General features: G+C 44.5%; 1 protein-coding gene across 8 annotated transcripts in view; it reads left to right on the top strand.

Moving 5' to 3' along the window:
• The window catches only part of LOC138259164 (cyclin-dependent kinase 17-like), a 521,155-nt gene that overhangs the window by 378,819 nt on the left and 114,775 nt on the right, over window positions 1-27,561 (top strand). For all 8 annotated transcript variants that reach the window (XM_069206701.1, XM_069206696.1, XM_069206702.1 and 5 more), the window contains one exon: window positions 2,539-2,662. In XM_069206701.1, the coding sequence (XP_069062802.1) occupies window positions 2,539-2,662 (124 nt within the window). The remainder of the gene's footprint in view (window positions 1-2,538; window positions 2,663-27,561) is intronic.

Genomic DNA, 27,561 nt, shown 5'->3' with positions numbered 1-27,561 from the left:
TGGGTTTGTATGCTTTTTCATGCTCACCGGTAGGTGCAACTGTCTTGGATGTAGGTTTCTTGTTGTTGAGATGAGGAAGAAGACATGCTGTTTGTGGACAATCCTTATGAGTCTGCATTGTTTAACCTCTTAAAAGTGTATCACTGGGGAAGGGGTGCCTCTCTTCTTCTCAGACCAGGAGGTATCCATAATCACTGATGGATTGAAAATACAGTCATCAATGAAATAAACAGGATTGGGCTCTTCACATCTACATTCTGGAAGTGATGAATGGCTTTAAGGAGTTTTCAGTCATAAGTGTATGGAACATAGATAGACTTTTCCCCCCAACTTGGCAGTGACGTTTTACATCAACAAGCCTTGTGAAAAGGGTTGGGGCTTAAGACTTAAGAAATGTGGCAGTGGACATTGGACAGCAAAATGCATATGTGTTACACACATTTGGGTGGAATTAAGATTAAGCAAGGCACAATTATACCTCTGCTGCGAATGCCACAAGCAAGTGAATGCCAGACTACCTATACAGGCATTGTGTGGGGTCCCATTGATAAGGTTGAAAGTGGCATAATGCAATTTTTCTGATAGCCTCAAATGATGCTACCACCAGCCTTGAAGGAGTTTTAAACACATGATTTTCTTCAGACGTGTGTCATTAAGAAGGTTTCCAGACTCAGACAGCCTAAGCAGAATCACATTTATTGCCTGTGAGGGCCTTGCATGACAAAAAAAATTCAACTCTGTCCTAAATGGGTTGACTACTCATAGTTTTGCCTCGCTAGACACAAGGTAAAGTGAGACCTTTTTTTACACCTAGAGGAGAAAGGATTGATCATCTTTCCGGAACAAAAATTCCTGTATGTGTTGCTCCCATCACCAATATCCTGACAGGTTGTGCATAAGCAGAGAACTGTGAATTATTCTTGTATCTCCAAGGCTGCGCAATAGTGATTTTGTACACTGGACCAAGCAATTGGGGTCTCTGTTTTACATGAGGATGGAGTTATGTTGTAACAGAAGGACCTGGGCTTAACCCCATATTCGCAAGCACTGAGGAGAGCAGTATTGGATCGGGAGCTAAAATTGACAGCTTGAGAAGCAAGCATTTGCAATGCAAGGGATCTCGTGTTTGCTCAAGTTAGAGCTATTAGCCCTAACTGAACTTTTCTTGCCACATAAATTGAAAATGAAAAGTAAAACAATTGACTTACGTGAGCCGATTCAAAGCGCCACAGCTGCCATCACCAGGAGCCAAAGGAGAGAGATAAAAGGAAAAAGAAGTTTGCTTGCAGTCAAACATATCGGCAAAAGTGCAATTATCTATGTAACAGGGTTGATGGCCAAAGCGATAACAAAACAGCCCCAAGGAGGGACAAACGTAAATTATTTACGAATTATAACAAAGGATTTTTGAATGGCAAGCCCATGAACGAGTGATACTGATGGGCCTGCTGTGAGTGTGGTTACAAGCTCAGAGATTGATGACAACAGGCCAGAGCGCTTGTGCACTCGACCTAAAAATAAATGACCACTCTGTATTGTTGCTTTTCATTGGGCTCTGAGGGTTTCTATTTTGTCTCATGCAGATTCTTGTTGCCCACAATTACCCTGCTTCTCTAACTGCTCTGCGTAGTGACGTTTCTCTGTTTAGAGCAAATGTAATGGTTTACTTCACTCGTTAACCCTGTCACACTTATGGTTTGAGATTTAATTGTTGTACATTGTGTTTTTGTCCATATGCCATTTGAGCCCTTGACAACCAGTGATGGAATAGGGTGAAGGGGAGCATCACTTATCTGAGTACAGTGCTCCCATCTACAATGGTTTGTGAGCTTCTGTTTCTTTGTGAAGAGAAATAAGTCATTTCACAGAAATTATGTTCTTCTCAGAACCCATTTCTCTTGTTTTACTAATGGTTCTTTTTTGTTTTCACTGTGAATGAGGCGACGATTGAGGTTATGCTGTGCAGCGGAGACTTAATACACTTAATAGTCTATCCCGCTACTCCCATTCACTGTTACACTGTGTGACTCAAAATTAGGGTATCTCCCATGAGTTTCCATTGGTTTCTTACCGCCATCCTTGTTCAGGGTAACCTCTCTGGAGTGACAGATTGGAGTCAGCTGCCTCTGATCACCCTCACACATGACAAACAAATATAGCCGACGTTGCTTATTGTTAACTTCCCTACCCACTCTTTAATTTCAACCAGCCCTCCCACAGGCAATCTAGCACTGGTGTCCCCTCTACACCGTTTTCATGTTTAAACCTGTTTGTTTCCCATCTCTACTTCCATAACTCCACTTCCATAACTCCACACATATCTTGAGGATTAATCTGATACTTGTAAAAAAATGAATATCACAAACATCAATTATCGAATACGTGGACTCTGCTTAAATTCTTGATATAAAAAGTTTGTTTAATTGAAAACAACAATAAAGATGGTTTAAGAAAAATTGAGGTGATGATCCATTCCACCTTGTCCCTTCGATTCTTGTTAGTAACCAACTCATACATATTTTTTCTGTCGCCCTACAGATCTTTTTATTCCAGTTACTACGAGGCTTGGCATACTGTCACAGACGTAAGGTTTTACATCGAGACCTCAAGCCGCAGAACCTTCTCATTAATGACAAAGGAGAGCTGAAACTGGCTGATTTTGGTGAGGCCATCGTGTATGAATTGTTTAATTGTAATCCCATCATCTTTTGCACATTCAAAGCAGTTGTCAAATCATGTTGAATTTCAACCATGCCTGTTGGCCTGTGTTTCTCAGCTTTACCATGCTGAAGGCCGTATTGCGCAGGAGCATATACTCATGCCGCTGCGCTTAACCCAAATGCAAAATAATATCCTTTTTCCTCATGCTTGCTTCTGAAATCAGATGTTTTCAAATATTGTTATTAGAAAAACAATAATAAAAATGATGATATAAAACCCTCGTATGTTAAGGTGGTCTCTTATGTTGTGCGATTTGATGAATAGGAAGGTTAATGTTGTTGAGATGCCAACAATAAAAAGGGCAAGTACGTTTTATTTTAATTATTTTTTTAATTTAAAAAAATATGGGTCGTTGCCCTAAACTTTGCAGAACCTTGAGTTTTAAGAACACCTTAAAAATAAGTCATTGGTACAGAAGTCGATTGACAGGTTGCAAGCTAAGGAAGGAATACTGGCTATTACAATACAGACATAGTAAGACTTAGAGGAGCAAACAGCAGGTGCGCAGAGGTAAGATATGGGAGACGAAGTTGGGCGTGTATGGGAAATTTGGGAGGGAACTCGTTTGTAGAAAAAACGCCAAGGCACGGAGAGCGTGTGTATGCTAGTTAGGGATGTAGAAGTGAGTGCACCACCATAGTAATTTTCAGCAAGAGGCAAGTCATATGTGAAGTCGGGAGTGTCTAATCAAGACAAACCAGAACGGAGGTAACTGGGTGGATCTAACAGAGGAAAAATAAGCAGATGATTCAGAAACTGAGATGCTGGCAGAGTCTGCACCCTTGAGCTAGTAAGTGAGCCTACCTATATGATTCTGCTGTCTACAGTTTGGCGCCTCTTGGAATGTTGATAATGTTCATTAAGATGAACAAGCACACCTCAGCCACATCTGTGAAGCTTGCATAGTTATCCAGTACAATATGATTCATTTTATTGACCCCTGAAGGATGAAAGGTTGAGTCTAACCTCTGAGAATTAATCTCGGGACTGAACATTACTAACCAGTTCCAGAAGGAAGCCCCCAGCCCATTTACCTGTTTTACTATCTAGAGATTACTGGTTCCTTCTTGAGTTTTGCCCTATTGCTTTAGTAAAATGCCCAAAAAAACAATGGCTTGGTCTTATGCGATGATCCTTTGATTTTATAAGAAAATGTATAACATTTTGTGTCACAAAAGGTTGCTATACTTTTGTGAGAGAAACATTAATTTTGTTATGAAGACGGGTAATTGCCGCTACATGGTATCCTGTGTACATCTGTTGTTACCTATAGCAAATCTATACCTTGCTAAGGATTAGGAGTACCTCGAAGAGGAATAATAATTGCATAAGTAAGCTCACCCACATTTTGAGTCACTCCTGATAAAAGCTTCCTTCCCGGTTTACCGATATAGGGTTATCAAACACCTGGACTCAGTAACATGTTAACACACATTTTCCTTCTGCTGGCCCGCCTTATTACGCCTGTAATTTATGATGCTCTGTTCAATTTAATAATGTGAGAACAACCTGTAAATCATGCACTTGTAAAGTAGGGTCAATCCAGTATCATTTGGTGACCGTTCCAAGACCTGCTAAACAGGTTTTATCATTAGATGGTGTGGTTGGGAATGTGTCCATCAGGACGCATGCCCAACTTTTAGTATTTTGTTCGATTACTTTAAAGGTATGGTTTCGTTTCAGGTTTGACCTCTTTCCTATGTGTTGTGCAGCAGAAATCCACACACTCAGTTTGCCCTATTGCAGGAACAAATATTATTGGTGGAATGATAACCAGCTAAAATAAAACACAGTGCACAGAACACAGCTCCCTAAACGTTCTTGGCAACATTGCATTGGTATCTCCTGAAGCGAAAACAATGTGAACAGCTGTCCAGTTGCTTTCTATGTATAGTGATGGAGACCACAATACTGTATAAAGGGGTCAGGGTAATACTTATTTCCTGCATTAATATGGTTTTAATGCAAGAAACATCTGGGATTCTAATATAATGGCCCCCTAGTTTGAGTAGATAGATAGGTCCCAGGCCCGGCTCTCCCGTGCTGCTAGATCACTCTTCTTCATCCCCGTTGTTCTGAGTGTTTTCTCCTGGTTTTTCCTCATTTTTTACTTCTTTCTCCTTCCTTTCCCCCGGGTTTCTGAGTACTTTCCCCTGCTTTTCCCTTGTTTTTTTTAATGCTTTTTCCTTCCTTTACCCCCTTTTCTGAGTGCTTTCCCCTGTTTTTCCCTCGTTTTTTACTGCTTTCTCCTTCCTTTCACCCCGTTTTCTGAGTGCTTTATCGTGTTCACTCATTTTTCACTGCTTCTCTTTGTTCTTAACTCATTTGCCGCTCCTGCCGATTACCCTGTCTTCTGCCTACCCCTCCCACCGCCTCCCGGCACCCCTCCCAACTCCCAGGACTAACCTAATGGAGGCCGCAGCACAGGCGTCCAGCAGGCATGCTGCCGGCTCACCAAAGGAAAGCCTGCCCACTCTTGTCCATGCCTGAATGGCTTCCAGTGCCAGGAATCCTGGTTCTTCCACCCCATGCAGCTGCACCACCTGCACCTCAACAGACCTGCGAGCCCTGGGCACATCAACAAGAAGTACTTCTGCAGCACATCTCCACGCACCACCAGAGGACTGTTCTTCTGGAATCACTGCCACTTCACCTGCAACATCGAAGCAGCAAACAAAGTCAAGATACCACAAACACGACTGTGCCCACCACACCGATTGGGACAGCCATGGCACATCTTCAGTGCATTCTACTCAACACAATCTCATCCCTCACCCCGGACATCATCTTCCTCACAGAAACCTGGCTGAGCACTGCCTCCGTGCCTGCGTCTCCATCGCCACAACCGAAGGCTACAAGATAACACACCAGGACCGAGTCAACAAACAAAGAGGTGGAATTGCCATCATCTACAAGGACACCCTCCACTGCACAGCATTCTCATATGACCCAACCCGGTTAATGGAGCATCTTAATTTCCAACTTCACACAGGCGGAAATAGCACCATCAAATGCATCCTCACATACAGACCACCGGGACCATGCCTCAGCTTCTGCAATGCCATCCCTGACTTCATCGCCCCAATTGCCGTCTATTCCAAGCACAACATCTTCCTAGGAGACCTTAACTTCCACCTTGATGACCCCAACAACACTAACACAACTGATCTCCTGGAAAGCATGAGCAATATCTGCCTCCAACAACTTGTCACCAATCCGACCCACATAGCAGGACACAATCTCAACCCCATTTTTATGTCCAGCAACAGAGTCGGTACAACCACATCCCACACCTCAACTGGACCGACCACTAGAGCATCCACTTCAGCCTCTCAGAATCTACCAACACTAGCACCACAACCACCAGCTCCACATGCAGAAACTGTAAAAAGGTATCAAAAGACCAGTGGAGTAACGCTGTCAACTCCCACCTCCCAGACACATTACACGACCCAGAACAGGTTGTGAAGAACTTCTCCCAGTGGATCTCAGAATGCATTTACACATCGCCGCTCCAACCCAGTCAAACCCAAAGTACCGTCCAGAAGAGCCAGCTGATTCACTGTGGAGCTGATATCCTCAAAATGCAACTGCCACCATCTAGAAGGAAGTGGCATACTACCGAAAAGACAGAAGATCATTCCACTTTCAAAACAGCACTCAGTCAGTGCCACTGCCTCCTGAAAGAAACAAGGAACACTATAGTAGATCGACGACAGCACCAGCTTACACCAACGAACACGTACCCCGAAAACCTGCTGACCCATAGGGACCCTCTCACATTTCAAGCTACGATCTCCATCATGAGCTCCGTACACTCGGGAGCACCCACGAACCCATGTCCCAACCACATCTTCAGCCTCAGTAGCAAGACAACTGGCAACAAGCTCAAGAAAGTCCTGAAAGCCTCCATCACCACGGCCCTATTTCCTGAGAACTGGAAACATGCTGAAGTGAGACCCCTCTTTCAGAAACCATTTGCTGACCCAGCAGATTCGAATAACTACCGGCTCATCTCTCTTCTCCCCTTTCCAGCAAAGGTTCCCGAAAAGGCACTCAACCAGCAACTCATCAAACACTTAGAAGATAACAACCTCCTGGACCCCTCTCAATCCAGATTCTGAGTCAACCACAGCACTGAGACAGTCCTGATTGCAGCCCCAACGACATAAGGGCCCTTCTAGACCACAGCTTAACAGCAGCACTCGTCCTCGTGGACCTGTCAGCCACCTTCGACAACGTCTCCCACCATATATTGATCAACAGTCTCCGCCAAATCTTAGTCCAGGGAGATGCGTTTAAAGGATCGCCTCGTATCTTACCAGAAGAATCCAGAGAGTCCATCTCCCACTATTCACCGTGGAATCCAAGGAGATCATCTGCAGCATCCCACAAGGATCTTCCCTCGGCCGCACCCTCTTCAACATGTACATAACCCCCCGGCCAACACAGTCAGATCGCACAGACTCAACATCATCTCCAATGCAGATGCCGTCCAGCTCATCCTCTCGCTGTCAGAAGACCCTTCTACCACTAGAACCAACTTCCACAGATGCACGGTGAACGTCACCGACTGGATGAAGGACACCTATCTCAAGCTCACCACAGACAAGATGGAAGTTCTCATCTTCAGGAGCAACACCTCGTCCGGAACTACACTTGTTGGTCTGCTGAACTCTGCCCTTCCCTCGTCCAGACAGACCATGCCCGCAACCTCAGCATGATCTTGGACAGCAAGTTATCTATGCAGAAACAGAAAAACGCAGTCTTGTCTACCTGCTTCAACACCCTATGCATGATAGGTAAGATCTTCAGGTGGCTCCCAATTGACACCAGAAGGACAGTCACTCAAGCCCTCATCACCAGGAGGCTGGTCTATGGTAATACTCTTTTCGTAGGAATCACTGTATACTTCCTGAAGAGACTATAGACAATACAAAACTCAGCGTCAAGACTCATCCTTGCCCTCCTCAGTCTGACTCCCATCACCCCACCTCTCAAGAAGCTACACTGGATTCTGATCCTGAAGAGATGCCAGTTCAAGATACTGACTCACGCATACAAAGCCCTATGCAACGAAGGACCAGCATACATCAACAAACGAATGACATGCCACCAACAGACTAGACACCTGCGATCTGCCACCCCTTTCCTCACAGACACCCCCAGGAACCGCCCACCCAGCTGCGGAGGGTGCTCATTCTCTCACCTGGTGGCCAAAGCCTGGAACAACCCTCCCCTGCACCTCAGGAACACCGCATCTCTCCAGAAGTTCAGAAAATTACTGAAGACATGACTGTTTGAATGAACAGAGCACTTCAAAGGAACTAGCAACTTCAGTGCCATGAGGACCTCAAGTGTGATTTTCTGCTCTTTATAAATTCTGATTAATTGATTGATACAATATAAAAAAAAAAAAAATTAAACTCTTAATGTGTTTTAGGGCAAACGGCAACCTGTTCTACCTTTCTACGGTTGTTTTCCACTTTTTATCCCAGTGTTTTCACTGAATGAGCATTGCTCTTAAATGGCCTTTTCATGAATCAAATAAACAGACATTGCTACATAAGCCAAAGTTTATTGCTAATTTATTTGGTCTCCTCTATTTCTCCTTCCAGCTAAATCATTGTTGTTGCTAAGCTCTTCTGTTCACTCATGGGATGCGCATAAGTGCAAGCGAGAGCTCTCATTAAAATTCAAGATTGCATACCTCCCATATTCGATATCTCCCTTGACAATATTTTGAATCTGAAATGCTGATTTTCCTAATAACTAATGCATCTAATTTTAAAGTGCATTGGTTTGCAGTCCCTGTGTGCGCTGTACTGCATAATAAAGAATTGCTGGCTATATGTAGACAAAATTAACAAACCACAATGTTTTATTGATCAGCATTGTACAGACCATCCATGACATAAAAGAATAAACATTTATCATAGGCTGTCAGTGGTTTGAAAACCATACAGCCGTGCCTTAGTTAACAGACTAATATTTCTCTATTATTTTGCCATTGTTTTCTAGATAACATATCCTGGAAGGCAAACAAGTTTACAGTTTTTCACCCTGTAGATAATGGCAACATCAATAAATATGGGAATAAATGAAGAAACTGTTAATACAACCTCTACTATTATAAAGTGGTTTAGATATTAAATATTTTGAGTCCCAGTGATTAAACCGACAGCTAAACATCTGAAATGAAACTCATCCTGCACCGTCTCTCTTGCATATTTTTCATGCTGAACTGTGCAAGAAGCTCCTGTAACACACTTGGGAGGAAAGGCTTTGATAGATCCTCATGTCTGTTCTCATCTGTCACTCCTGCGCTTACAGGTTGTGCCATCTGGACAGGGTGTAGGGGTGGCTCAATAAATGTAATGCTGTTGGCTTTGAAGCTCCAACTGTCCTTGTCAACATAGGCTTCTGTAGTGTTTATTTGTCCTCTATTTCTGAGGTTGAAGTAGTGTGCGGTAGGTCTAGAACTCTTCCCATTATATTGTTTTGCAGCATGGTTTGGGTTATAATGCTTGGCGCCAGATTTCATGTTTAAGGTAGGAAAGGGCTCTAAAATGAAGCCCTTTGGCATGGTTTTCATTCGGCCATATGGCTACCTGCAATGGGCACACCAGGATGTGACCTACAATTGTTGGTGTGCCTCACAATTTACTGTGGTTAAAACATACTGTCACTGGCGAGTATGGAGCTAGCCTTCTAGAAATGCTGGTCTAGCAGTTGTTCTAATAAGCATTGTCTTGTCAAGAATTAAGAGTGAAACATTCATATCTGGAGAGCAGGAAATGTTCAGACATCCCAATCCTTTTTTTGCTTTTCAAAGCAGTGTGTGCCTGACAGTGCTCATCCATATAACCCAGTCTTGGGAGTATATTGGAACTCCACCAAAAGATACCTTAGGGACGAGGATCTTCCAAAGGGAAAAGCTGTTTAACAGGAACAGCTTCCATCTTGAAAATCAGGGAGCAACTCCTTTGACGTGTCGGTAACTGTTCAGTGGTTTGTGACTGCAACCAGATTGCAGACTGTTGATACCCTCATTGTGATTTGGGACAAATTGTATTTGCAATTCGGAGAGTCACAAAACCACTTTTGCAATTCAGAAATACTTTTTTCTAGCTGTAAAAGGGGTTTGGTACATGGCAAAAGGCATTTCAAAGTTGCAATCTTGTGCTTTTGGAAATCACAGGCCTTGCACCGACAGAATAGCTTTGTGTGTTTGGCCATTAATACAGGACCTCCTCAACCCCTCTGATATCTCATTACCCCTGTAGCACTGTAGAATGGTCAAGCAGATCAAGTGATTAAACAGTACTAATAACTTTGGGTGCACCTTAGCAGCAGTTGAGCAGCAAATGATAACTGCAGTATCAAAGTGGCATTTTTGTGGCATTCCCAGGTTTTTCACTTGATAATAGTCAATATGTTCTTACACATGTCTGCTGACCATCCTCTTCAGTACTTTGTTTAGGAGGGGGAGACACAGTATAGGATGAAGGTTGTTATGGAGGAGTAACAGCCTTTTTTTAAAGGTTGTCAAAACATTTCTTGCTAAAAAGAGAAGTTACCTAGTAACACAATGCTTCTGTGTCACAAATCTGGGTTGGTATCCGGCTGAGTAGTGCATCATATATTTTATCAGGGTTTTGACCTTCCTTAAAGTGGTCTCTGCGTCTAGTGTCATGCCGGCGAAATCAAACTTAGGGGCAAGAGAAGACACTGCATAGAAAATGTCTGCTAAAGATTCAGCTAATTGCATAGCCAATTTCATAGCCATCTAGCAATAGTTGCTGTGATATGTTTTAAAAGGCTTGAGAAATTCAATTAATATCCAGTATGTACCATGAGAACAAACTCCGTCCATTCTAGCATCGTACTCCTTCATGCAATCCACAACACAAAGTTTATTTTTTTTGCAAGAGTCAAATTTTGGGTAAAAAAATAGAATCGGGCATAGTTTTAGTTCTTCTTATCTCAAAGTTGTCATAAACTCTGTTACCTCCACAGCCTTGATGTCAGAAATTCGTCTGCACGAAATTAGACAAAGCAATGAGGCAAGCTTCATAGAAATTCTCTTCAGATACAGAAATCTATTGCCAGGACGTAAACAAAGGACTAAATTAACATTCCTCAGGGTATCATATCTATCCTTGGGTGGTCATCTCAACCTGATGCTTTTAAGTCCTCTAAAGACTAAGACGTTCTTACCTACCATTTTACCACTGTTTAGGCTATGACATGCAGAAATTGCTGACCTATGACACTCTCCAGGCTAACTCCATGGTACTCGAAACCAGGCTTGGGAAAACCCAAAATGGAGTTAGCAGAACGAGGGAGCACTTCTCCAACCTCACCTTGTGAGGACCTCTCAGAATCATAGAGAACGGAGGGAAAGCATAGGCGCTGGTCCCTTTCTAGATCTGAAGAAAGGCATTCACTGCTAGAGCACCTGGGTCTGGCATCCAACTGAAGTAATCCATCAGCTGGTTTGCCAGTCTGCTCGCAAACAGATCTAATTGTAGAGGGCCCCAAATCTTGGAAAGACTCTTGAAATAAAACTTGTTCAGTTTCCTTTCGCTTCAGTCTCACAAGAATCTTTCATTCCAATCCACAGTAGCATTCGCCTTTCCAGGCAAATTTTCCATCCTCAGGTTGATCTTATGTTCCAAAAAAAAAGCCAACGTTTCTTTGCTAATTCTGGAAGGTCAAGGGATCTTGTACCACTTAAGCAATTTATATGCGCTACAGCAGAAACATTGTCCATCTCCAACAATACTGCCCTGCCTTGCAAACAATGTTTGAAACTCATCACTGCATAAACACCTGTGGTTAGGTGTAAATAATTGATGTGTTGTATTTTTTCTGCTTGCAACCAGAAGACCCCAGTCTCTTCGGGACCCAAACGTGCACCTCAGCCGACTAAACAGGCATCTGATTTCAAAACAAAATCTGGAGAACAATGAAAGATTGCCCTGCCATTCCATGCATCTGAGTCCTCCAACCATCAAGATAACTCTTCCCTTGCTTTCTTGTCCAACGATACCTTGTCTTCGTATGAAAGGCCCTTGCAAAAGACTTTCGTCTTTATCCTGTGCAGGGCTCGATAGTGTAACAGACCCAGAAAGATTGCCAGAATGGAAGATGACAAGAGGCTCAGAAGCCAGACAAGTTCCCTCTGCGACAAGACTTGTCGTTTGATGTATCTAATCTCTTTCCAGATCTTGGAGATTTTTTGTAAGGGTATCATTAGAACCACATTAACAGTATCTATCGTGGCACCCAAGAACTCCAGAGACCTGGATCGGGAGAGAACAGATTTCTCCTTGTTTATAAAAAAAAAAAAAATCCCAAGCTCTCCAAAAGAGACTTGACAATCTCTGGATCCTTCAAGATCTGTGTTGCGCATTGTGACATAATGAGTAAATCGTCCAAGTAAACAATCATTCAAACACCTCTTTCTCTGAGGTAAGAGGCTACAGTTCTCATAATATTTGTGAAACACCACATTGCTGACGATCAAATGAAAGGTAGGGCCTCAACTTGATAAAGCCGACCTTGCAAGGTGAATTGAAGGAAGGGTTTGTGGACCCTGGCCATGGGAATTGTGAAGTAGACCTCTAACAACATGTCTCTTAGCAGATGGATCACTTCCATCTTGAAGTGTCTGTATACTATAAATCTGTTCAGTTCTTTCAAATTGATCACGGGTCTCCATCCCTTGATTTCTTTTTCCACCAGGAAGAGTGTGCTTACAAAAACCCTTTGGTCCAAAGGAACTTGAAGGATGGTGCCTTCTGAAGCGTAGTCTTTACCTAATCCTCTGCTATCTGAAATTGGGCAGAAGATAGGACCATTCCTCCTTGGGGGAAAAACCTGAACCGGTTCCTGCCTAAAATCTATCTTGAACCAACAGACGGTTTCCAGAACCAAGGGATCCTGGGTAATAGATTCCCAATTTGGGGAAAACGTTTGAGGCAACCTCCCACTCTTACTGGCGAACATGAAAGAGGAGAGACCATGGTACTCACCCTTAAATCTGGCTAAGGCTTGTTCTTGTGCTCTAGGTCCTTTTCCACGAGCACACCCTCTCTGAGGGAAGAAGTTCGATGATGATCTGCCTCTGTAAGAACTTCTCGAAGTTCTGCAGTTGGAAATCTAGGACCTTTGTAAGCCACGGCCGGCAGAAGTCCCCTTCTGCCAGCCCATCCAAACACCCTTGCAGTAAAAACTCTATGCATATTATTCTGCGCCTTGTCTAAGGCGGGAAAAGTTGCCACATATTTACTCAGTTTTGCTCATATCTTCCCCAAATAAGATACCTTTGGGATTCCCCAAGGGTTCTTTCTCCGCCAGATTGCCAAATTTGGAGGTTATTTTCATCAAGACAACCCTGTGCCTTTCTGCATTGAGCCCTATTTTGGCGTTGCCAAGAAGCACCATGGCTTTGTAGCTCCAGCCTCTGGGTAGGTCAGTTTCTATAGGAAGGTTGTTGGTGTAAGCCTCCTCAGCCATGTCTCTGATCCTAGCCAAGGGTTCAGTGGTATCGAGAAGGCAGCCCTGACAAGATCTGAGTGATCTCTCCAGGTTATCTACCCATTTTAAAAAGAAATGTTATAAGTTCAGGATCTTAGCAAGGTGTAAGGCGCACCTTATCCTCAATAACCGGCCTGGGCCATTCGGCCCTTAACAGATTACGTGCTCCTTTATCAAGGGGATTCCTGATCAATTTAGCCACATGATCAAGGAGCCACCACTCAGAACACCTGGGGTGTTTTATCTTATCTGGAGAGAACATCTCTTCCCCTAAGAGGTCCTTCACTACATCCATAGAGAAAGTAGAGCAGTCGCTATCCTCCAACTGGTCATCATTACCCATATCCTCATGCTCTAAGTCAGGATGTATTCAATTGGGGATTCTTCAGGTGCTTCTAGACGCCCCCTCATCAACTACATGTAGGCAACTTGGAGTATCTGAGTCTGCTGAATCTTGAGGGACCACTTTCATTCTTATGCCACTTGGAACACCCACATTTTGCCAGGGGCTTGGACCTCCTTTTCTCTGCGAGGTGCATGGACCTCCCTTTCTTTGCGAAGTGCTTGGATTTTTTGTAAGGTGTGTTGGCCTTCTCAATGTGATTAGATTTTCTCTTCCTTTTGCACACACACCCTCATCCCCCCCTCCCTTTTAAAATCTCCGACGTGGTTCCCTTTGAGTTTGGCTCAGGGCCCTTTAAAGACATAGGGCCTGATTCTAACTTTGGAGGACGGTGTTAAACCGTCCCAAAAGTGGCGGATTTACCACCTACCGTATTACGAGTCCATTATATCCTATGGAACTCGTAATACGGTAGGTGGTATATCCGCCACTTTTGGGACGGTTTAACACCGTCCTCCAAAGTTAGAATCAGGCCCTAAATGTCATCTACGGTTTCTTGCACACAAGTGAGTTTTTCAGTCTGAATTAATCTCTTGATTAATTCTTCATTAATAAGATGTTGAGCCGTATTAGGGCTCTCATCTGCAACATTGGTCATAGTGATAAAACAGAGCTAAGTGATAACCCACGTACAAGACAAAATGAAGAAGTTAGGGGGAAAACCTAAAATTTCCTTTAAAAGTTGTATGGCAACCTTAGTTACAATGCAGAGCTGTCAGGGTGTCAAAATAGTCAAACACATTAAAGAGCTGATCGCTGGTCCCTATAAAACAGCTAAGCAGGGTTTGTAACTGTCAACTGTGGAGGTTTAAAAACCCCAAGCATTCTAATCAGAGGTCATGATCTTTCCTTTAATCGTGGACCGAAGTTTCAAGTTCTCTTGGGACTTGACTGCTCAGAAACCTGAGCATCGGCTGTTGCCGAGCTCATTCCTCAACAGGAAAGAATGTCTGCGTCAAGCTCAGGGCCAGAAAATGCCTTGCAGAGTGCTGCGACCAAAAGGAACAGTCTCGTAGCAGCTCTGCCCCGAAACCGGCCTGAATTGAGACCTGAAGGGACATGGGGCTGAAACGAGAAGGAGGCGCAACACGCACTCCGTCCCTGGCAGAAGTGGGATTCAGAAATACTGCTACTTAGTAACATCGCACACCGGCCTCGGCAGGAGTGTGCTGACACTTCTAAACAGAAACACAGTGCACACTGCCCTCAGCAGAAGCGGGGTAATCACCACTAAGCCGGTAATGAAAATTGCAGTGAAAATAACTATATAATCTAAAAGTCACTAAGTAAACAAACTACAATGAAAAGATTTCATAAATTGGAGCCCAAAATGTTAGGAAACATACATACAAGTTAATAAAAGGCAAAACAAAGATAAGAGAAGTTGCTTTATGATACTTATCTGCGGGGAGCAGCATTTAAAAGAGGCAGATTGTTTCTAACATAGTCTCATTATTATGTTGTATATGTTCTGTTCTGGAATATTCCTTTTATGATGTTATACTTCCAAGTGCTGCCTGGAGTTGCATTAAAGGAATAATGCATAATGGGAGCCTGTGGTCTTGTAATTAAATTTTAAACAACACAAAAAGTCCTGGTTAGCGCCAGACCTAAATAGGGGCCCAATTATTAAAGAAATTCTCAAAAGTACACCTATGGTTTGTCCTTTCATTAGTGCAGATTTACAGCTTTCATGAGTTCACAAGAATTTACAAGAGTAGACCAAGAAATTGTATTTCCAGGAAATATTTGTGAATGCATTCCAGCATGAGCAAATGTGTATGTGTAGATTTGATCATGCAAAAATCTGTTGAGCATTTACAAGTTCCCATTCCCTCCAACCACTCTTTTCCCAACCCAGGAATGTGTTTTATGCCTGCTATTGTTAGGAGTAAATTTCCAACCTTTCTCAGTATGGGAAATCATTAATGAAGAGCCCATGGCATAAGCCTTAAACCCTTCTTTATTTTTAAGTGAAATAAAAATGATGTTAAAAAAAAGTACCTATGTTATAAAGGCCTGTGCTTAAAAAGAGCTCTTTTGTTGCACTTAGCTGCGGCTTGCAGTGTAATATCCATTGTGGCAAATGCCACGTTGTAAATGTTACATACCTTCTTTTGTAAGGTTTAACATTTCATCTGTTTTACTCAGTGCGCATAGCCAGAACTGGCAATTCCAAGGACAGCCCCACAACATATGCAAATAAAGTTCCACTTGCTCTGCACTCCTCCAACAAGCTTCAGACAAGAATAACTGAATCATTAGGTACAGTGAAGCACCTAGTCTGTTAATTTCCTATTGCTGTTTCTAGGATTAGGATTATGCAACTAAACTGACCTCCCAAGTACTTTCGGGTATCTGAAGGCCCAGCTGTGCCTCCCACGTTGTCTTTAGCACCATGATTGGGTGTTAAGTTTTGGGCTGTAGGAATCCACAAGCCTAAGAGATTGCAAACGAGACCAAATAACTGTGGTAAGGGGATTTCCTCCCTATATTCTCCTTGTGGTGGGCAAAAATGGAAATCAGGCTATGCAGAAGTAGGAGATACTTCCAAGAGTCTTCCTTCCATAGACCAATTTTGGAGCACATGTTAGCAGCTGTAGTAAAGATGACTTCTTCCATGGGGTGAGAGAAAAGCTGCACACCCTTACCATGCTCTTCACGTCCTAGAAAAGTCAACAGTCAATGTGGAAGTGGGAATTTAGCTGGCTAAAGTTGGATGCCATGATGCCAAAGCTGTGGTATCCGATTTTGTCTATTTAGAATCTTAAATTGTGTAATCCAGGGTAGTGTGTTGAAACGGTTCAGAACAAAGTCTCCTTAAAGGACCACATAGGCCTTTTGGGACTTTAGTTAAAACTTGAGTGAGTTTTGCCAGCCTGTTGTCCCACATGTTTATTTCTATGTTAGGGAATTTCAAGTCTACCCGTGATTGATATTGTATTAAAGTATTCTGATTTGTCATGGCACTTCCACCCAGCCACAAAAGGACAGTCAATAATGGCTCAGAGATCATCTTGATGACAGACAGTTCCCAACAGAGACACCAGTGAGAGTTCTAAAATTTGACAGTGCTTTCTGTCTTTAGCCAGCGACCATCAAAATTAGCATTCACAATGTCCATCAAGATGCTGCACCTAAAATTGAGTCTCTTCAGAGAGGCCAAATCAGTGAGGGAAACTATAGTCATTTGCGTAACAAAGCCTGAGAGTGACTCCATAGATTTTAAATACTTTTGTACCTCTCGGTAATTATTGTAGATAATACAATACTTATACCCACTATTGGTAAGATTCATTTTCAAGGTAATATCACAGTTAACACGTCTATGCCAGCCATGTTTTATACTTAATTATAATACAACAATGAGTCTGTGGTGAATTTCCCATTTAAATGACAAAGACCGCGCCCAGGCCACAAACTAACTCTATTCATAACAAAAATAAAATTCTCTGTGTCCTTATTAATGCCATATCCCTGATAAAACATAAATTAGAATTTGCAATGTGTCTAGATTGTCATCATTTTGACATTGCTTTTGTAACAGAAACCTAGGCTGGTCCGGCTTCTGGACCTGACCTAGCATATGCAATCCCTCCTGGTTTTACCCACTACAGACTGGACAGAACCTTTAAATGTGATGGGAGACTGGCGATCATTTATAGGGATTATTTTCAGGCCAGTTTTTGCCCAGCCTCAATTCAATGCTGTGAAGCACTCTCATTTAATATAGAGCTTGCTAAATCACAATCATTCAAGGGTTTGTTAATTTATCACAAGATAAAAGAAAAGTTACAAACAGTGCCTTGTGTAATACAAATCCTTGCTGATCAAAGAGAAATCAGTGTATTTTTTTCAACAATTTGAATCTTCCAAGAACTCATCCAAAGAGTTATTTCAGGTAGTGAAGAAACTGTCATCATCTCCTTGTAAAAATCAGACAAACTCCAATCAAGCGTTCTGCAACTCTCTTGCAAGTTTTTTTTCAAGATAAGGTTGTACATATCTATGATCAGCTTGATAGTAGTAAAGATACAGTGAGGGAAAATAACAAGTAGGTAAGTCAAGATTTACAACAGTTCAGTATTTTCTCTACTTTCCACAAGCAGAAAACGAAGCAAGTTCTCCTGGCTAATTCAGGATCACCTCTGATCCCTGCCCTCCATATTCTAGTGCCATAACTATTTTAATTTGATGTTCAGGACAGGATCTTTTCACAAACAATGGAAGGTGACCTCTATTCTACCACTATTAAAGAAACCCTGTCTAAATCCAGCTATTAGCAGCCTATTTCTCGCCTCCTTTTACCTGCAAGGATTATTGAAAAAGCTATGAATCAGCAGCTGTCATGCTTTGTTCAGAGCAATCAGATATTTGACTGAACTCAATTTGGTTTTCGTAGTGGGCGTAGCACTGAGACAGCATTGATCAAGGCAACAGAGAAAGTAAGAGTCACCGTGGAGGAGGATGTGCAGCCCTCATCTTAAACAAACTGTTGGCAGCCTTTGATGCTCTCAATCGTGAGTGGTTGATTGACTGGCTCTGGGAGATTGGGATCAGTGGGACTGCACTTGCTCTTCTATGATAGTTTCTTATGTAGCGGGAGCAAATGGTGGCTCTTGATCGGTATGTTTCTGAACCTTTCTCTCTACTGTGTGGGGTCCCTCAGAGGTCCTCACTGTTTAATGTTTGTTACAGCCTTGGGCACTTTGATTAGATCCTTTGGTTTTTCTTTAACATCCTTAGCTGATGACACACAAATCATGTCTTTGGCGCCTAACGACATCAATATAGGATCGAGGTTCCATGACTGCATGATTACAGTCAGTCTGTGGAAGGTCAAAAATTGTCTAAACCTTAATTCTGATAAACAGAGGATATTCTTTTTGGGAATCTGTCCTTATTTTGGACTCCTCAGTGGTGACCTTAGGATCTGGGAACACTCCCTACACCAGTGAGTAAAGCAAAGAATTTTGGAATAATCATGGACATCATGCTCACCTTTGGTGACCAGGTAAATGGAGTTACATTGTCCTCTTTTTACACGTTGAGGTTGCTGAAAAAACAATTCTCCCCTTTCTGTCCTTTGAGTAAATGGTGGTTACAGCTTTGGTGCTTTCAAAACTGGATTATTGTAATGGCATCTATCTTGGTATGCAGCAGCTCCACCTAAATAAACTTCAAACTTTGCAAAATGCTGCAGGACAACTGTTGTTGGGGATTCCTAAATTTAAATCTGCTTCTCTAGCTATCCATACACTGCACTGGCTCCCTATCGCACTACAAATCCAGTTCAAGGCACTATGCACTGCTTACAAAGCATTGTATCCCGTTAGCCCAGACTATTTTATCCAAGTTTAGTTATTAAGAGTCAAGCTGGAATTTACGTTCTTCTAGAGACAAGACACTGGTAATTCCAAAGTGCTGGCGCACTGACTGTGGAGGCAAACGGTTTTGTCATTTACACAGCAAACATTTGGAACCTCTTACCCCCCCCCCCCAACATTAGATCCATGCCTGATATGGTTTGAAAGAATTAGAAACTTGGCTTTTCTGTCTGTAAATAATCTTCCTGAGGGCAGCATACCTTTAGCAGAGCGAGTGCCAGGACACATCCAGGTAATCATGTGCTTTATAAAATCATTAACATGGAAGCATTTTTTTATTGCTGTCTGATCACATATTTATGTGGCTTTGCCAGACATTGAGAAGGTCTTTGATACCTTGGCTTGTAAATTCCAGTCTCTGATGCTGGAGTAGTTTATTTCTGGTCCTATCATTAAAACCTAGATCAGCCTCCTGTACTCTCAGCACATTTGAGAGTGAATGCAATTCAGTCAATTTCATAAAGCACTTCACTTGTGAAAGGCACCGGAAGGCATATCCTTTGGCTCCCTTTATGAAGCCTGTTGTCAAACTGCTTAGAATAAATAATACAGATTAGCAAATAAAAAGGAAATGTGACAGATACACTGAAGACATGTTGATCTGTTTAAAGATGCCTGAACAGTGAATACCTGATATGCTAGGAATATTGAATGAATATGACTGCCTGCAAACTGGTCTCATTTGTTCTTACCGGGGGGAGCTGAGATAGAGTTTGACTCCCAAACATAGCCTAATTTTGCAGACATGGAATTTGAAGCATAGTGCATGACACAGAGGGCAACACTGCCATGAATATAGTCTGGGCCCTGAGTGGCATACGCCTTTCTGAAAGGACTTCCCACTATCCATAATTGGTTGATGGTTAGACCTGTCAGAGGTAGGATGGTCTTTCCCCAAACATTTCGCCTTTACCCTCCATTGTTTTTTGCTGAAGTTCTTTTTTGTTGGTTCTAGGACTCTGTGTACTTTACTGCTGCTAACCAGTGCTAAAGTGCTTGTACTCTCTCCCTTAAACATGGTAAAATTGGCTTCAACCTGATTGGCATATTTAATTTACTTATAAGTCCTTTGTAGAGCAATATACCATATACCCAGTACCTGTAATTTAAAAGGTATAACGGGCATGCAGCACTCACTGTGCCACCCTCTTAAGTAGCCCCTTAAAACATGTCCCAGGTCTGCCATTGCAGGGTGAATACCGTTTTAACCTGTCAATTTGACTTGGCAATATAAACCTCTTGTCAAGTCTTAAAATCACTTTTTGTTGCATACAAACCACCCCTGAGGCAGGCTGTAGGTAGCCCATATTACAGGGTGACTGTAATAGAAATGTTAGACATGCACATTGGTTTTATGTGTCCTGGTACTGAAAAACTCCAAAATTAATTTTTCACTACTGTGAGGCCTACATTTCCCATACAATAACATTAGGTTGCCTTATTACAATTAATAATTGCTAACATTTGATTAGGAATAGGCAACCAATTCATGTTTGGTGTCTTAGAAATTGTATTTTAAAATCCTTCTTAATGTTAGTTAGATTTTAAGTTATGTTTTGAAAATGCCACTTTCAGAAAGCTGGCATTTTCCTGCCCTTGATTGGTGCCTGCAGGCTGTTCTAGTACACATAAGTGGGTGTAGTTCCCAGTTAGACTTTGTTTATACCTTCCAGACAGCCACTCAGTAGAGTGATACATGGGCTCATTATGAGTTTGGCGATTCCCTACGTGCTCGAGGAATATCTCAGCCCCTTGTTAGAAATGGGGTCTTTGGTTGACAGTCTGGTTACCCCCTGTTCAAGCAAGGACCCTCACTCTAGTTAGGATAAAAGAGAATCACCCTCAGCTAACCCCTGCTTACCCCCTTGGTAGCTTGGCAGAGCAGTAGGCTTAACCTCAGAGTGCTAGGTGTAAAGTATTTGTACCAACACACACAGCAACTTAATGAAAACACTACAAAATGACACAACACAGGTTTAGAAAAATAGGAAATATTTATCTAAACAAAACAAGACCAAAACGACAAAAATCCAACATACACAAGTCAAGTTATGATTTTTTAAAGGTTTAAAATAAAAAGAGTCTTTAGGTAGTTGTAACACCACACTAGCGCTGCTAGCGTGAAAATGTACCTGGTTTGCGTCAAAAATAACCCCGCACGGGCGGTGTGCGTCGAAAGTAACCCTGCACGGCTGTGTGCGTCGAAAACAACTCGGCACGGCGGTGCGCGTCGAAAAAGCCAGCCACACGACGATCCGAAAGTCCCGCGGCGCAGGGTGCGATCTCTCAGCCTCCGTCAGCGATGCTGCGCGTCGTTTCTCCTGCTCCGGGCGTAGGTTTTTCGGTCGCGTTTCCTGCGGCGTCGTTTCTCAGCTGCGGAACCGGCGTTGCGTCGTTTTCTCAGCCGCGATCGGATTCGCGTCGATCTTTTCTCCGCACGGTGCTCGGTGCGTGTATTTTTGTCCTTAGGCTGCCAGCCTCTCCTTTCAGGGTCCCAGGAACTGGAAGGGCACCACAGAGCAGAGTAGGGGTCTCTCCAGAGACTCCAGGTGCTGGCAGGAAGAAGTCTTTGCTATCCCTGAGACTTCAACAACAGGAGGCAAGCTCTACATCAAGCCCTTGGAGATTTCTTCTTCAAGATGGAAGGCACACAAAGTCCAGTCTTTGCCCTCTTACTCTGGCAGAAGCAGCACTGCAGGAAAGCTCCACAAAGCACAGTCACAGGCAGGGCAGCACGTTTTCCTCAGCTATCAGCTCTTCTCCAGGCAGAGGTTCCTCTTGGTTCCAGAAGTGTTTCTAAAGTTTGTAAGTTTGGGTGCCCTTCTTATACCCATTTTAGTCTTTGAAGTCACCTTCCTTCAAAGGGGACTCACACCTTCTTGTGAAATCCTGCCTTGCCCAGGCAAGGCCTCAGACACACACCAGGGGGTTGGAGACAGCATTGTCAGAGGCAGGCACAGTCCTTTCAGATGAGAGTGACCACTCCACCCCTCCCTCCTAGCAGAGACGGCTAATCAGGAAATGCAGATCACACCCCAGCTCCCTTTGTGTCACTGTCTGGTGTGAGGTGAAAAACAACCCAACTGTCAAACTGACCCAGACAGGGAATCCACAAACAAGGCAGAGTCACAGAATGGTTTAAGCAAGAAAATGCTCACTTTCTAAAAGTGGCATTTCCAAACTCACAATCTCAAAATCAACTTTACTAAAAGATGCATTTTTAAATTGTGAGTTCAGGGATCCCAAACTCCACCTGTCCATCTCTTCTCTAGGGGAATCTACACTTTAATCATATTTAAAGGTAGCCCCCATATTATCCTATGAGAGAGAGACAGACCTTGCAACAGTGAAAACGAAATTGGCAGTATTTCACTGTCAGGACATATAAACCACATTACTATATGTCCTACCTTATCCATACACTGCACCCTGCCCTTGGGGCTACTTAGGGCATACCTTAGGGGTGCCTTACATGTAAGGAAAGGGAAGGTTTAGGCCTGGCAAGTGGGTACACTTGCCAAGTCGAATTTACAGTGTAAAAATACACACACAGACACTGCAGTGGCAGGTCTGAGACATGATTACAGAGCTACTTATGTGGGTGGCACAACCAGTGCTGCAGGCCCACTAGTAGCATTTGATTTACAGGCCCTGGCACCTCTAGTGCACCTTACTAGGGACTTACTAGTAAATCAAATATGCCAACCATGGATAAACCACTTACATACAATTTAAACAGGAGAGCATATGCACTTTAGCACTGGTTAGCAGTGGTAAAGCGCTCAGAGTTGAAAAGCCAACAGCAACATGTCAGAAAAATATAGGAGGCAGGAGGCAAAAAAGTCTGGGGATGACCCTGCAAAAGCAAAAGTCCAACACGACCCCCTACCAGCCTAAAGCCAGGGGAGAACAATCAATACCTTGATGTACTTCCCTGATTGGGGCGATAGAACAGGGACCCAGGCCCACAACAGCAGGGGCATGTTCCAGTTCTACGCCTTCCTGACTCCAGTTGGATCCCTCTGTCCATACTCTCAGGGCCCACTAAGCTAACCCATGGGGAACCCTTCTCCACATCTACAGACACCATCTGTGCAACACCTAACTTTACTTTGCTCACAGATGTATTGCAATGGGCAGATAGTACCACCAGGGCCAACACAGTGGTGTTGCCCACTCCACCCCCGGGGTGTGACTCTCGTCCTCCCCCCCCCCAGGGGCAACTCTGTCCACCAGGACAGCAAGCCACAGTGGCCCCAGACAACTGTCAGGGATGAGAGCCCGACCTCAGGCCTCTCTAACCACTGTGACTGTGGAGAGTGGGGGGTGGTAGCCCCAGGTGCCTGGCACCCTTTGACCACTCTCTCTTCCACCAGGTCAGGGATGACAACCTGACCCTGGTCCTCCCCTCTGGGGCTCTGTACCCTCCCTGCAGAAGCGGCACCCCCAGAGTCCAAAACTGTCAGGGTGCTTGTAGAAGCAGTCCTGCACAATTCTTCCATCAGTGCAGGGATGTTAACCTGCAACTGATCCTCCAACCTGGGGTCTGTACCTTCAGGTTGGACCAGGGCCAGGGGTGAGGCTTCCCTCCCCCTGCCCTCTCTTCTGGGGTCCTGAACCACCCAACTAGGAGTGGCCCCCCCAGAAGACAACATGGTAGGGGCACTGTTAGCAGTAGCCCCTTCCTCCAGGTCAGGGGAGACACCCTTAACCTGGCCTCCCAATCCAGGGTCTGTACCCACAGACTGGATCACTGCCTGGCAACCCAGGACTTCCTGGGGGGCATACCTACCCCCTACCAGGTCAGAGTTTACCCTCTGAACCTGGTCATCCAACCTAGGGTCACCACCCTGCGGTTGAACCACTGCCTGGCACACCAGGACTTCCTTGGGAGCACACTTACCCCCCATCAGGTCAGAGTTTACCCCCTGAACCTGATTATTCAACCCAGAGTCACCACCCTGCGGTTGAACCATTGCCTGGCACACCAGGACTTCCAGGGGGGCACACTTACCCCCCTCAAGGGACACACTGTCCCGAAGGGCCACACAAGAGTCTGGCTGGCGCAGGTCTCCTGACCTCTGCCCATCTGACAGAGTCTGGATTCCCCCCAGCCCAGAAATGGTCTCACCAAGGTCATTCATGGGGGGCTCTGCTCTCAGAGCTGACCCCTGACCCTCCAGGTTCTCCACTGGGGTCCGCAACCCCCTCTCAACCCTCTGTCTGGACTTCTGCACCCCCTCACTAGGAGTGGTACTGCCAGACACCAGAACTGGTGGGACGCTGGCTACAGCCGCCCCCCCAAGTTCTCCTGACACTGTGGGGTCTCCCTCAACAGATGGCCCTATGGTACAGGCTAGGCTCCCCTCCTGGTGTTCCCGCAGGGAACCCTCCAGGACCTGGGACCGGATCTCGGGCACCTTGGGCCTCAACCCATCCCCATTCCCTCTCCTCTGAGACTGGACATGGGGTCCCTCACCCATCCCACTACACTGGGACCTACCTGGGACACTACAATCCTTCCCTACCTCACCTGGTTGGGAACTACCTAGACCACTCCTCTCAGGAGCACCCCCAAATGCCTCTTCAGACTCTCTGGTACTCACCCAGAAGTCTGCCTCCATTGTAAGCTCCCTGGGGTCAGAGAACTCACACTCCACCTGGTGTTGGCATAGCTCTGGAAAATAAGGACTAGACATATGCTCTCCAGCAATTACATCACTCAGCCCCTCACATGAATTAACCAAAGTACCCTTCACCCAACCATCCAGTGACTCTGCCTTGAAAAAGCACCCCACATCACCCTCCTGAGACTGGTGAGACAGTACCTGACTGTCCCTGACACTCAACCCACACTCTTCTGGGATGTCTTCACACTCCATAACCAGGACTTCTACCTGGGGGGAACCCCTCTCCCTGTCACTCTCACCTAGAGTCAGTAGAGTGTCCCTCCCACCAGTAGGAATATGACTCCCCATGCCAGTTCCCCAATCCACCTCAGGGACCCTGTGCATCACTGGAGCTACCTCATACCCCTGAACCTCCTGGCGTGTGTTAACTCCCTCCTTCAAGTAGGGCACCACCTCTCTGGGCATGTGTACTTCTGCAGCATCACTGGATATACAATTGTTGCTGCCACCATTCCAGCTGGACTCAGCCCTCATGACTTCCAGCTCTTTCAATTTAAGCTCGTAAGCATAAATCATTTTTTTAATCTCTAAGTCCCTCCTCCTTTCTGCCAGGGCTAAGGCTCTCTTCTCCTCGGCCCTCTTAAACTCTTCCAGACTCCGGATTCGAGCTAGGAGCCTATCATCTCTTTCTGTTCCCTCCTCAGGGCCACTGCCCTCCTCTTTGGAGTAATCCTCCTCCTCAGAGTAGTTATCCTCCTCAGACTCATTTGGTGGTGTTGCCTGACAACGTTTCAATTCATCCTGAAGCAGGGCTGACTCAAGATCCTCCCTTCTGGATTCCTTGTTCACAGCCAGTCCCCTTTCCATGCAGAATGCTTTAAGCTGCCACTTTTTATACATAGATAGGTGCCAGAAATTGACTTCCATTTCTGCAAAGGCTTCACAACCAAAAAAACAAAGTCCAAAAATATCATCAATACTTCCAGGAGGACATCAGAGAACAAAAAGCAGAATCACAAGACAAGTAGTATGTGGTCACGTAGTGGTCTGAGATCAAAACAGTAGTGTACACTTAATTACTGTATGTCAAGTACAAATACAAGTCCAAATCCCACCGCTGCCACCAATGTTAGAAATGGGGTCTTTGGTTGACAGTCTGGTTACCCCCTGTTCAAGCAAGGACCCTCACTCTAGTTAGGATAAAAGAGAATCACCCTCAGCTAACCCCTGCTTACCCCCTTGGTAGCTTGGCAGAGCAGTAGGCTTAACCTCAGAGTGCTAGGTGTAAAGTATTTGTACCAACACACACAGCAACTTAATGAAAACACTACAAAATGACACAACACAGGTTTAGAAAAATAGGAAATATTTATCTAAACAAAACAAGACCAAAACGACAAAAATCCAACATACACAAGTCAAGTTATGATTTTTTAAAGGTTTAAAATAAAAAGAGTCTTTAGGTAGTTGTAACACCACACTAGCGCTGCTAGCGTGAAAATGTACCTGGTTTGCGTCAAAAATAACCCCGCACGGGCGGTGTGCGTCGAAAGTAACCCTGCACGGCTGTGTGCGTCGAAAACAACTCGGCACGGCGGTGCGCGTCGAAAAAGCCAGCCACACGACGATCCGAAAGTCCCGCGGCGCAGGGTGCGATCTCTCAGCCTCCGTCAGCGATGCTGCGCGTCGTTTCTCCTGCTCCGGGCGTCGGTTTTTCGGTCGCGTTTCCTGCGGCGTCGTTTCTCAGCTGCGGAACCGGCGTCGCGTCGTTTTCTCAGCCGCGATCGGATTCGCGTCGATCTTTTCTCCGCACGGTGCTCGGTGCGTGTATTTTTGTCCTTAGGCTGCCAGCCTCTCCTTTCAGGGTCCCAGGAACTGGAAGGGCACCACAGAGCAGAGTAGGGGTCTCTCCAGAGACTCCAGGTGCTGGCAGGAAGAAGTCTTTGCTATCCCTGAGACTTCAACAACAGGAGGCAAGCTCTACATCAAGCCCTTGGAGATTTCTTCTTCAAGATGGAAGGCACACAAAGTCCAGTCTTTGCCCTCTTACTCTGGCAGAAGCAGCACTGCAGGAAAGCTCCACAAAGCACAGTCACAGGCAGGGCAGCACGTTTTCCTCAGCTATCAGCTCTTCTCCAGGCAGAGGTTCCGCTTGGTTCCAGAAGTGTTTCTAAAGTTTGTAAGTTTGGGTGCCCTTCTTATACCCATTTTAGTCTTTGAAGTCACCTTCCTTCAAAGGGGACTCACACCTTCTTGTGAAATCCTGCCTTGCCCAGGCAAGGCCTCAGACACACACCAGGGGGTTGGAGACAGCATTGTCAGAGGCAGGCACAGTCCTTTCAGATGAGAGTGACCACTCCACCCCTCCCTCCTAGCAGAGACGGCTAATCAGGAAATGCAGATCACACCCCAGCTCCCTTTGTGTCACTGTCTGGTGTGAGGTGAAAAACAACCCAACTGTCAAACTGACCCAGACAGGGAATCCACAAACAAGGCAGAGTCACAGAATGGTTTAAGCAAGAAAATGCTCACTTTCTAAAAGTGGCATTTCCAAACTCACAATCTCAAAATCAACTTTACTAAAAGATGCATTTTTAAATTGTGAGTTCAGGGATCCCAAACTCCACCTGTCCATCTCTTCTCTAGGGGAATCTACACTTTAATCATATTTAAAGGTAGCCCCCATATTATCCTATGAGAGAGAGACAGACCTTGCAACAGTGAAAACGAAATTGGCAGTATTTCACTGTCAGGACATATAAACCACATTACTATATGTCCTACCTTATCCATACACTGCACCCTGCCCTTGGGGCTACTTAGGGCATACCTTAGGGGTGCCTTACATGTAAGGAAAGGGAAGGTTTAGGCCTGG

The sequence above is a fragment of the Pleurodeles waltl genome, chromosome 9 (assembly GCF_031143425.1).
Source record: "Pleurodeles waltl isolate 20211129_DDA chromosome 9, aPleWal1.hap1.20221129, whole genome shotgun sequence".
NCBI classification, from domain to species: Eukaryota; Metazoa; Chordata; class Amphibia; order Caudata; family Salamandridae; genus Pleurodeles; species Pleurodeles waltl.
This window is presented reverse-complemented; position numbering and strand designations above follow the sequence as displayed.